Raw genomic sequence first — 11971 nt, forward strand, 5'->3', positions numbered from 1 at the left:
AAATGTAGCCAATTAATAAATAATAAATATAGACATCCACTATTCAGATATCTGGAGGGCTTATATTAATGTATGTTTAACTTAAGATGGATGTACTGATGGTTACTCTACCCATAATGTGAACAGATGGTGATTATTAATATATTTATTATAAATATATTTAATATTAGACAGGTGTCATCTCTGTTATATTTTCAGCAACTTCTGAAGGCCTTCCTCTTTCAACAAGTCTTTTTAGTAGAGGCCTAATCCCAGTCTGCATCTGTGCTGGAATGGCTTTTTAAGGTTTCTAAAGTTGTTCTTTAAAAGATTTTTTAAAGATGCTTTGTTTTAATGTTTTTAAAGTTGTTTTAATATATTTTACAGACTTCTGTTTGAAATATGTTTTAAAGTGCTTTTAGTGTTTTTGTTTGCTGCCCTTGGCTCCTTCTGGGAGGAAGGGCAGGATATAAATGTAATAATTAATAACAAATTACCTTTTATTTTTTCTTCTTTGTTAAATTCGCAAATAAAAATTTCATATAAAATTTTAAAAAGAATTTCTAAAGCGAATGATTGTTTATTGTTGTGAAATTGACAGCGGGTATACAAATAACACTTATTGCATCACTTGTGCAACAATTGCAGCGATTTAAAACCACAGAATTGCGGTTTTCCTTTCTCAATCCCAGGGCCTGAAAACAAGCTAGATCTCTGCAAGTCCTGTGGCACCTTCTGCTGGACGTTGCCTGACATCACAATGGCAATAAGAGAGACCCAGGGCTGACAATGAGCACATTACGGGCAATTCTCTTCCCCAAACGCCTTTTTTTAAACTGAACAAGGCCACTGTTTAGAAACAGGAGGTGATGAAGGAAAGTGCCAGAAATGGCCTAGCTGCAGAGGCTGGCATGCTGTAGTTTGCAAGAGTGACTCTGGAAACGCAGAGTTGGAATCTTACCCAAAGTCTCTGCCACGCATCTGCCAACAGGGGAAAGGTTATGAATCCTGTTCTAACCTTGGGTTTGGGAGCCTTAAAAAGAGTAGCTCACCCCAGTATCAACTATTTCAGGCTCTGCGATTGGTAGCGGAGGCCCTCTTGGGGGTGCTGTTGCTGGGGTCGGTCTGGTCAGTGCCGACGGCGACAGGGCCTTCTCGATGATGGCTCTCCATTTAAGAAATGTCCTCCCTGGTAAAGTGTGCCTGTCTCCCTTGTTATTAACATGCAGGAGGAATTTCAGAGACATCCCTGTCTGTTTGGGCACTTCATGACCGAAAGATACTGTTCCTAGCAACCTTGAAACATTTAGCTGTGAGGGAACGTGGGGGAACACCTACTTTGCGTGCAGCCGGTCCCAGAACTGATCCCCTGCATCCCCAGGTAAGGCTGAGGGAAAAGATCCCCTGCCCAAGACCTGGGAGAGCCCTGTCTTTTTAAAGATTTAATACGATGCTGTATACTAACCTGGCATCTTGTGAGAGGGTGGTTTATAAAAAAATAAAATGGCCAATGCCCTCTAATTTCCTCTGCAAACAAATCAGGAGGATTGCTCGATAAACTGGTCATCTGGAAGCACCCAGAGAGATGCCAGCTGGTGAAGCCACAGTAGCGGGGGTTGGCTTGAAGGTCAAGAACCTAAGAAAAGCTGGACGGCAGGATCAGGCCCATAGACCGCAGAGGCATTAACTGTAAATCATGGAACATTTCCCCCCCACTTTACTTCCTTCCTTCTTCCAGAGTGACATCATCGTGGCGAACCTGTGGTCCCCCTAAATGTCGCTGAACTACGATGCCCATCAGTCCCCAGCCAGCACAGCCAACAGTCAGGGATGATGGGAGTTGTAGTTCAGCGATGTCTGGAGGGCCATGGGTTCCTCACACCAGTCCTAGAAGAGTGTAAGCCCCTTGGGGGGAGACTTGTGTTTGGTCAAAATAACGTCTCCTAAAGACTCAGAAGATGCCAAGGACTTGCTTGTGTGTTTTTTTTTAAAAAGGCTTTATTGGATGTCTGGATTGTGCTGAGCAGGGCACTCCCTCTTTGATTTCTCTCTCCCCTGCCCCTCCTACCCCCCAATCTAATGGGGAAGGGTGTGTGTGCCTGGGCATCAATTCCTCTTCCTGCTTTTGCTGACGGCCTTGGCAGGCACGGGCACCGGCGCGGTCGACTGGTACAGGGAGGAGGAGATCTTGTTGATGTAGTAGAGGGCGACCATGGAGAAGATGAAACTGGGAAGAGATGGCAGAGGGGCAACTGTCGTTTAATCTGGGGGCAACCAAGACATATTACAAAACAAGGTTTGCTCCTGCACAAGGCTTTCGTGGGCTCCATAGAATCATAGAGTTGGAAGGGGCCTACAAGGCCATCGAGTCCAACCCCCTGCTCAATGCAGGAATCCAAATCAAAGCATTCTCGACAGATGGCTGTCCAGCTGCCTCTTGAATGTCTCCAGTGTCACAGAGACCACTACCTCTCTAGGTAATTGGTTCCATTATCATATGGAAAAACTTAGGAAGTTTTTCCTGATGTCCAGTCGAAATCTGGCTTCCTGCAACTTGAGCCCATTATTCCGTGTCCTGCACTCTGGGACGATCAAGAAGAGATCCTGGCACTCCTCTATATGACAGCCTTTCATGTACTTGAAGAGTGCTATCATATCTCCCCTCAGTCTTCTCTTCTCCAGGCTAAACATGCCCAGTTCTTTCAGTCTCTCCTCATAGGGCTTTGTTTCCAGTCCTCTGATCATCTTTGTTGCCCTCCTCTGAACTCATTCCAGTTTGTCTGCATCCTTCTTGAAGTGCGGAGACCAGAACTGGATGCAGTATTCAAGATGAGGCCTAACCAGTGCTGAATAGAGGGGAACTAATATTTCATGCGATTTGGAAACTATACTTCTGTTAATGCAGCCTAATATAGCATTTGCCTTTTTTGCAGCCACATCCAGCCCGCTTTGTCACAAGGAACGGCTGTAGCTCCGCGGCAGAGTGTCTGCCGTGCCTGCAAAAGGCCCCACGTTTGAACCCTGGCAATGTCTGGTGGGTCAGAAGTTCACTGACCCTGACCTAACTTACACGTTGCCAGTCCCATTAGGCTGGAGAGCCCTCCTGTTGAGTGAGGCCCTGGACGTCTGCCCCAAAGTCCGCCCTGGATGGCACCTTCAGAGGTGCTGGAATCTGAACCTCTTTAGTCCTAATTTACCTTGAGGTGTGTGCATGTTTTGGGACATAGTTGCCTGTCTCTTCCCCCCCCCCCAAAGTCTGAGTTGCCTTTTCTTACCAGGTGGTGACACAGACGCGATGAATCAACCCTGACGCAAACAGAGCCAGCAACAGGCAGGTGATAACTGCAGAAGAAAAGGAGGTGGGTTTGGAGAGGGTAAAAAAAATGATCAGAAATTATCCTTTTGGCATCTCCACTCCCCCCCCAACCCCCCCCCCCCCGATCCACCCACTGGCTGTCCCACCCAAGGCAGCCAACTCCCTCCCTCCAAAAAAGAAAAGAATCGCCCTGTATCCATTTAACTCACTTTCAGGGAAGATCTTGGCTTGGAATCCCTTGCCGAAAATCAAATTTTCAAGGTTGTTGAAAGCCTGGAAGGGTTTTGGGGTTAAGGAAACCATCCCTGTAACACCAGGAAAGTGATAAGCCCTCCCCCACCTCAGAGACCTTCATTTACTTTCACCTCCATCGCTGAAGTTCTGCACCCCTCCTCCAGTAATCTAACCCTCATTCCAGCTGCCCCAGTGCCACATTTGCCTTTATTGGGGCCAACTAAATCATAGGTTATTGGGACTCCCAACTCCCATCAGCCCCAGCCAGCACAGCCTCCAGATGGAGGGCCAGAGATTTGCCACCCCTGAACTAAACAGTAACAAAACAGGCCCTGCTAACTTTCCAGCTTGACTACTGCAATGCAGTCTGCTTAGGGCTACCCTTGAAGATGGTTCGGGGACGGCAGCTGTCACGGAATGCAACTGCATAGGTGCCAACAAGTTTGGCAGCTCGGAACACAGGATAATTTTGAGGTATCTGTGTGGGTTGCCTATACATCACCGGGGCCCAATTTGAGTGTTGAGCTTGACTTACAAAGTTCTGAATGACTTGAGACCATAGATGTGAAGACCCAGCAAGAAACCACAGCAAAATTCAAGGGGGGGGGGATGTGCCCCCTCCCCCCATTTTTGGGAAAAACAACGGAAAAACTCAGAAAAAAACTCCGTTTCTGGGCCTTCACATCTCTACTTGAGACCAACTACCTGAAAAAGGGCCTCCGTCAATATTGCTCTGCGTCTGTGTCGAGGCCCTGTTGGTACTGACTCTTAATGGAGATCTTACTGACTGGAGCAGGGCCTTCTCTGGTGGTGTCACCCCACCTCTGGAACACTCTCCCACTTGAGATCAGAAAGGCACCAGTGCTGGGTGGGTTCCGATGCCAAGAAATTTCTCTTTCATTGGGCCTTCGGATAAAGAGACTTGTTAGCTCGTGATTTGTAACTGGATTTAAAAAAAACACTGCACAGCGATCAGCATTGTCTTCTCTTGTTTGGTTTTACGGGGACGCCCTCCGAGACCACATGGCAAAAGGTAGGATAAAAATTCTCTAAAATGGATGTAAAAACAACAACAAATCAGTCTTTCCAGTTTCCCAGAACACTTCTTCAGGCTCAGTCACCAGTTCTGGGGAATCTGAAAGCCGCTCACACGTTTCTGAAATTTTAATCCATCCCTTCTATTTCCAATGATAAGGCAGTGATGATCCTCACCTAATCAAAGTCGGACCACCCACGGACAAGAGGGAGGTATCAGCAAGATTGGGTGGGGGGTGGAATTACATGCCACAATTTTGTTTTCCAAAATCCGGAACTGTGTGCTTTTCAAGACAGGGGAATACTCTATAAGTTTAAAGCCATAAGGCTGCTCCATGCGGGCAAGTGGGGCGCTACCCCTCCAAGCCCAGTCTACTCTCAGCCAGCTCCCACTTGTCTACCTCCTTACTTGCAGCCAGCCTAGATGGTCTCATTCCCTGTCAACTTTCTCCTCCATCTCAGTGCTGCCCTTGCAGAACACATCAGGGAGAATTAGGGGTGGGGAACCACAAGCCCTGGGGCCAAATGTGGCCCACTAGCCCTCTCTGTCTGGCCCTTGGGACTCTCTTCAGGCCACGCTCTCTTCCCCCACCCCCAACTGGCCATGCATTGCACTGAGTATTTCTGCCTGGCCTGAATGCGTGTTTGAACATTGATAATGCTTCTTGCCTAGATAGAGGAGGTCATATGAGCATCAGAAAAGCCTGCCGGATCAGACCAGTGGCCCATCTAGTCCAGCTTCCTGTTCTCATAGTGGCCAACCAGACGCCCGAATGGGAAACCCGTAAGCAGGACCTGAGTGCAACAGCAACTCTCCCCTCCTGCAACTGTTATTTAGAAGCATACTGTCTCCGACTGTGGAAGCACAGAACACAGCCATCCCAGCTCTTGAGAGCCTTGTCCTCCTTGGATTTGCCGAATCCTCTTTTTAAAGCCATGCAAGGAGAAGGGTGCGCACGTTTGTGTAAAAACCAGCCCACTGCCCAGAAGCGAAATCTGCATGCTTTGTTCCACCCAGTTTTGTTGCAGGCCCCACCCACCATGGTGTTAAAATTGCTTTTAATATGTTTTCTTTAATATGCTTTTAACCCTTTTTTTAAAAAAAGATCTTTTTAAAGCTTTTTCTTCAAAAAAATGTTTTTAACGTTGTTTTGTTTTAATGTATTTTAAGGTCTTTTTACGATGTTTTAAAGTGTTTTTAGCATTTCTGTTTGCCGTCCTGGGCTCCTGCTGGGAGGAAGGGCAGGATATAAAATAAATAAATAAATAAATAAATGGCCCCGGGAGGTTACCTACAAGGAAAAGTGGCCCGCAGGATGGCAAAGATGCTTTCTTAAATGTGACGTCGCTTCACGCCCGACATCTCTGCTGGATCAGCCGATGCCCAAAAAGGTGCCCACCTCCGGCCTCCTCCCATCCCGACAGCCCCAGCTCCTCTGAACAGGCAGCATTTAGGATACCGTAAGGGAGAAAATGAAGAGGGCAGAGCCCAGCAGCCCTCCCTGGATGGTCAGCCACTCACTGGAGGCAAGCTGGCGGCTGTACATCTGCATGCCGGTGAAAAGCAGGAGAGAGAGTAGCGATGAAAGCACCAAGGACGTGCCCGTGCCAACAGCTGAGGAGAGAAAGAGAGACGCAGGTCAGCATTTGGCAGGAGGCTGGCAAAGCACTAAAAAACACTAACAATGTAAGGAGAGCTCTGCTAGGTCAGGTCAAAGGCCCAGAGTCCAGCATCCCAGTTCTGGCAATTGGCCAATCAGGCGCCTCCAGGAAGCCCACAAGTGGGGCATGACAACAACCGCCCTCTCCGCTCTGCCTTGTTGATTCCTGCATTTCCAAGGCCTTGCACTGAAATGACCTAAGAAGAGCACTCCAGGATGAGGCCAGTGGCCTGTCTAGTCCAGCATCCTGTTCCCATGGTGGCCACCCAGATGCCCCAACAGGAAGCCCGCAAGCAGGACCTGAGCACAACAGCAACTCTCCCCACCTGCCATCCCCAGCAACTGGCATTCAGAGGCATCCCGCCTCCGACAGTGGAGGGAAAAATTAGCCATTGTGGCTAGTAACTACTGACAGCCAAATCCTCCCCGAATCTGGCTAATCCTCTTCAAAAGCCATCCAAGTTGGTAGCCACTGCTACATCTTGTAAATGGATGGGCGTGGGAGCATGAGACTGATTGGCAGAGAGCATCATGGGTGTCGTGTATCAGCCTCAGAGCTGCTTTAAGTCACAGGAGTGCAGATTTTGGCAGAATGTTCGAGGAAACGTATTGGCAAAAACAGCATGTCAAACGCAGGGGTAGCGATGTTGGCCGTGTTGCCTGCAGCAGATGGGAGTTTGTTAGAGTCCAACAACATCTAGAAGTTCCTCATTCCTGCTGTACACCTCTGTGAGTGCATTTAGTATAGGATCGTTGATAGCTTGAGATGTGTCTGTGACTGGAACAGGGAACCTGTGGCCTTCTAGATGTTGCTGGACTCCAACTCCCATCATCCCTGAACCACTGCCCATGCCGACTGCGGCTGATGGGAGTTGCAGGGAGTCCCCAACCCTGAATTACCTATAGGGGTGGGTGGGTTTTCCAAGCAGAGGCTGGACGGCTCTGCTGGGAGCACATTCAAGAGTGACAATCTTGGCACGGATGGCAGCACCCAGCCAGCGGATGTGTGTGAGAGAGGATTGGTAAGAGGCACCCGAGACCTGCTACAATGTCCTTCTTCCAATGCTGCATTACCCACAATATACCTTGAGCAGAATAGCTAAAGCCTGGCACAGAAGCCAGCACCAAGCTGATCAGCATAGCCGCAAAGGACTGGCAAGCCCCACCTTGCCCATGGTATGATAAGCCCTCTGCATTTCCTCCTTTGAATGTTGCGGTATTATTATTATTATTATTACATTTGTATACCGCCCCATAGCCAAAGCTCTCTGGGCGGTTTACAACAATTTAAAACATTAAAAACAAATATACAAATTTAAAAACACCTTTTAAGAGTTTTTAAAAAAATTTAAAAACAATTTAAACAATTTAAAAACAATTTAAACAATTTAAAAACAATTTAAATTGCAATACCCATAATACACCCTGGACATGCAATAGGCAGAGCAAGCAGCAAAGTCCTCGGCCCAGCCAGCAACGCTCAGCATCCTGGCCAGACTCGCCTCAGCCATAGAACAGCATCCTCGCCCCATTTCCTCCCAACGGCACACCACACCGCTTCGTATCAGTTCCCATGCTATGGTCTGAAGGCACATGAGGCCAGCTCCGTACTGAAGCTAAGCGGGGTGAGGTCTGGTCAGTGCCTGGATGGGAGACCGCCAGGGAACCATATGGAAGCCGCCCTGGGTTTCTATCATGAAAAGCAAGACAGGGTATAAATGTAATAAATAATAATAATAATAGTTCCCAAGCGAAGGGCTGCAGCTCAGCAGCAGAGCATCTGCTCCGCTCACAAAAGATTACCGGTTCAATCCCAGGCATCTCCAGACAGACCCCAGCTTTACCTTGAACCTAGTCAGACCATTCACCCCTCTAGCTAAGGATTGTTGACACTGACTAGCAACAGCTCTCTGGGATTTCAGGCAGGGGTCTCTCCTGGGGACTGATACCGCTGATGGCAACAGCCCTTCCTTCAGAAATAAAGACTCTAGTCCTTATTGTTCTAAACAGTGGGCTGCTTGAAATAGGAACGCAGGAAGCTCCGCTTGCATTGGCTGCCTGTATGTTTCCAAGCCCGATTCAAGGTACTGGTTTTAACTTAAAAAGCCTTACACGGCTTGGGACCACAACACCTGATGGACCGCCTCTCCCGACATGAACTCATCCGTACACTATGCTCAACATCAAAGGTCCTCCTCTGGGTGCCTACTCCAAGGGAAGCTGGGAGGATGGCAACAAGGGAGAGGGCCTTCTCAGTGGTGGCCCCCAAATGATGTTATTGACGAGGTGCGCCTGGCGCCAAAGCTGTTTTCTTTTCAGCGCCAGGTCAAGACGTTCCTCTTCTCCCAGGCATTTTGGCATGCGTTTTTAAATTGCTTTTTAAAAATGTGTTTTTAAATTTGTATATTTGTTTTTAATTGTTGTAAACCGCCCAGAGAGCTTCGGCTATGGGGTGGTATACAAATGCAATAAATAATAAATAAATGTATATCAGATCAGACCATTGTTCCATCTAGCTCAGGACTGTTGACACTGACCGGCAGCAGCTCTCCAGCGTTTTAGAGCAGGATCTTTTCCTAGCCTTACCCAGAGATGCCAAGGATTGAACCTGGAACCTTCTGCGTGCAAACCATCTGCTCCGCCACTAAGCTGCGACCCTTCCCCATACCCAAGATGCTTAATTACCCACAATGCACCCTGAGCATGCAACTGGGCACAGGCTGGCAGCATCACCCTTAGTACAGGAAGCAGTAGCCATCCCTCTCATGGCCAGAAACCTGTAGCTTGCCCACCAGCCCTGCCTTACCCCCACAGCATATTACCCATAATGCACAACTCTGCGCCACCGGATCCGTCCGTTCCCCGTTTGAAGGAAAGTTCCTTCGTTCCTTTCTCCCCACCTGCGCATGCGCCGCTCTCATGCCTCCTCCCCTGGGCAGAAAGCAGGCTCCATCGCGCGCAAGCGCAGAGCTGCCCACCATTCGGAGAGGAGACGTGTAAATTGTGCCCCGCGCGCACGCGCAGAAGTGCGAGTGAAGGCGTTTGACGCATGCGCAACAGAGCGTCCCGCCTGGCGGCCGCGAGCAAGCCTTACAGGCAGTCCGCGTTTAATTTCCTCCGGCTCGCCGCCAGATGGAGCATGCGCATATCGTTTTCTTTTCTCGCCTCCCCCACCCGGGAGGAGGCATTGAACAAAGGACCGAAGCTGGCGCAACTGGGAAGTTGCGGGTTCGAGTCCCGCCTCCTCTATTTGGTTGAGTGATTGTTGAGTTTATTATTGTTATTAATAACAATAATCAGGAGCATAACTACTGAAAAGCCGCACCCTCTGATTTAGAAGCTTTAAGGCTAATGCACCAAGAGAAATGCACTCCGCATAGGTTCAGAGGCACCATTTTTAACCAGCTGCTAACAATTCAAGGCTGATATCGTAAAAACAGGTTCCGGGTTGATATAATTCGGAAACTACAGCTAGTGCAAAACGCACAGCCAGACTGCTGACGAGGACCAGACAGTCCGCACATATAACACCTGTTCTGGCGCGTTTGCACTGGGCTGGCTACCTATTTGTTTCCGGGCCAGATTCAAAGTGATAGTTTTGACTTATAAAGCCTTACACGGTGCGGGACCACAATACCTTGCGGAACGCCTCTCCCGCTATGAACCTACCCGCTCACTACGTTCAACATCTAAGGCCCTCCTCCGAGTCCCGTCCCATAGGGAAGCTCGGAGGGCTGTTACTAGATCCAGGGCCTTTTCAGTAGTGGCCCCCGAATTATGGAACAGTCTCCCTGATGAGGTGCGCCTGGCGCCTTCTCTTCTATCTTTTCGGCGCCAGGTTAAAACCTTTTTATTCTCCCAGGCATTTTAATTGCTTAATGTTAAGTTAATTTTGTATCAAGTTGTTAAATGCTTAGCTGTCCGTTTTTAGGGATTTTATCTGATTGCTATTTTACTGTATTGTATTTTATTCCTTGCTGTGAACCGCCCAGAGAGCCATTGTCTAGGGGCGGTATAGAAATGAAATAAACAAATAAATAAATAAATAATAATAACAATAATAAAATTTTATTTATGAGTCGCCTATCTGGCCGAATTAACAGCCACTCTAGGCGACGTACATTACACAATAAAATACAATATAAAACCACAATCAATGAATAATCTAAAAAAAACCCTTCCAGTTAATAACAGCATAAAAATTAATCCACTCCAGAGATCCTGTAGGCCTGCCTGAATAGCCAGGTCTTCAAGGCCCGGCGGAACCCCATCAGGGAGGCGGCATGGCGAAGGTCATAATTCCAGAGGGTGGGGGCCACAATTGAAAATGCTCTCTCTCTGGTCCGCACCAGTCTTAACTGGCGGGACTGAGAGAAGGTCTTGTGTGGTTGATCTTGTCAGGCGGCATAACTGATGATGCTGGAGGTGCTCCTTCAGACAAACTGGGCCGAAACCGTATAGGGCATTAAAGGTCAACACCAACACCTTGAATTGGGCTCAGTAAGCAACTGGTAGCCAGTGTAGATCTACTAACACTGGAGTGATATGATCACGACAACGGCTGTTCTTAATCAGACGTGCCGCCGCATTGTGTATCAGCTGTAATTTCCGGACCGTTTTCAAGGGTAGCCCCACATAGAGCGCATTACAGTAGTCTAAGCGGGAGGAGACCAGGGCATGTATCACCCATGGGAGTAGATGGACAGGAAGGTAGGGTCGCAGCCTCCGTATCAGATGTAGTTGATACCAAGCTGCCTGGCTCACTGCTGAAACCTGAGCCTCCATGGACAGCTGGGAGTCAAGAATGACCCCGAGGCTGCGGACCTGTTCCTTCAGGGGCAACCTCACCCCATTAAGCACCAGGTCTATATTTCCCAACCTCCTCTTATCTCCCACGAGCAACACCTCGGTCTTATCGGGATTTATTTATTTATTTATATTTATTTCATTAAACTTATAGACCGCCCCATAGCCAAAGCTCTCTGGGCGGTTCACAAGACAAGAAACATCAAAAATACAATAAACGTATAACAATATAAACACATTAAAAGTTTAAAATGTTAAAAAAATTAAAACAATATCAGCGCATACAAACATGTTAAAAAGCCTGGGTGAAGAGAAAAGTTTTAACCTGGTGCCGGAAAGATAGTAACGTTGGCGCCAGGCCTATCTCCTCTGGGAGATCGTTCCACAGTTCGGGGGCCATTCAGCTTCAGCCTATTCCCCTCCATCCGTCCACTTACTGATTCCAGGCACTTGGACATGGTGTCCACAGCCAACTCTGGTGAGGACTTAAACGAGAGATAGAGCTGAGTGTCATCTGCATATTGGTGACACTGCAGCCCAAATCTCCTGATGAGAGCCCCCAGCGGCTTTATATAGATGTTGAATAGCATGGGGGAGAGGATAGAACCCTGCGGCACTCCACAGTTGAGGGTCCAAGGGTCTGACATCTCATCCCCCAATGCCACCCGTTGATGCCTGTCTGAGAGATAGGAACGGAACCACCGTAAAACAGTGCCCCCTATTCCTAATCCCTCCAGGCGATCTAAAAGGATACCGTGGTCGACGGTATCAAAAGCCGCTGAGAGATCCAGGAGGACGAGGAAGGTATATTCTCCCCTATCTAACGCCCTCCTCTTATCATCCACCAGGGCGACCAAGGCTGTTTCAGTTCCATGTCCAGTCCTGAAACCAGATTGGAATGGATCTAGATAATCTGCTTCATCCAAGTGTGTCTGTAACT

At 48.2% G+C, this 11971-nt stretch overlaps 1 protein-coding gene across 3 annotated transcripts; it reads right to left on the reverse strand.

Annotated features, from left to right (window-relative positions):
* Window positions 1–539: 539 nt before the first annotated feature.
* Window positions 540–9283, reverse strand: KRTCAP2 (keratinocyte associated protein 2). Of its 3 annotated transcripts, none has more exons than XM_061606459.1 (5): window positions 9126–9283; window positions 6025–6179; window positions 3505–3568; window positions 3255–3321; window positions 540–2206 (listed from the first exon to the last, which is right to left on the reverse strand). In XM_061606459.1, the coding sequence occupies exons 1-5, from the start codon at window positions 9274–9276 to the stop codon at window positions 2086–2088; spliced, it is 558 nt and encodes a 185-aa protein (XP_061462443.1). In that variant the 5' UTR covers window positions 9277–9283; the 3' UTR covers window positions 540–2085. The 3 variants fall into 3 exon arrangements, with proteins under 3 accessions (XP_061462443.1, XP_061462441.1, XP_061462442.1); XM_061606457.1 differs by having other exon boundaries at window positions 9048–9283; XM_061606458.1 differs by having other exon boundaries at window positions 9032–9224.
* Between the last annotated feature and the right edge of the window lie 2688 nt (window positions 9284–11971).

This window comes from Rhineura floridana, chromosome 22, assembly GCF_030035675.1.
Source record: "Rhineura floridana isolate rRhiFlo1 chromosome 22, rRhiFlo1.hap2, whole genome shotgun sequence".
Taxonomy (NCBI): domain Eukaryota; kingdom Metazoa; phylum Chordata; class Lepidosauria; order Squamata; family Rhineuridae; genus Rhineura; species Rhineura floridana.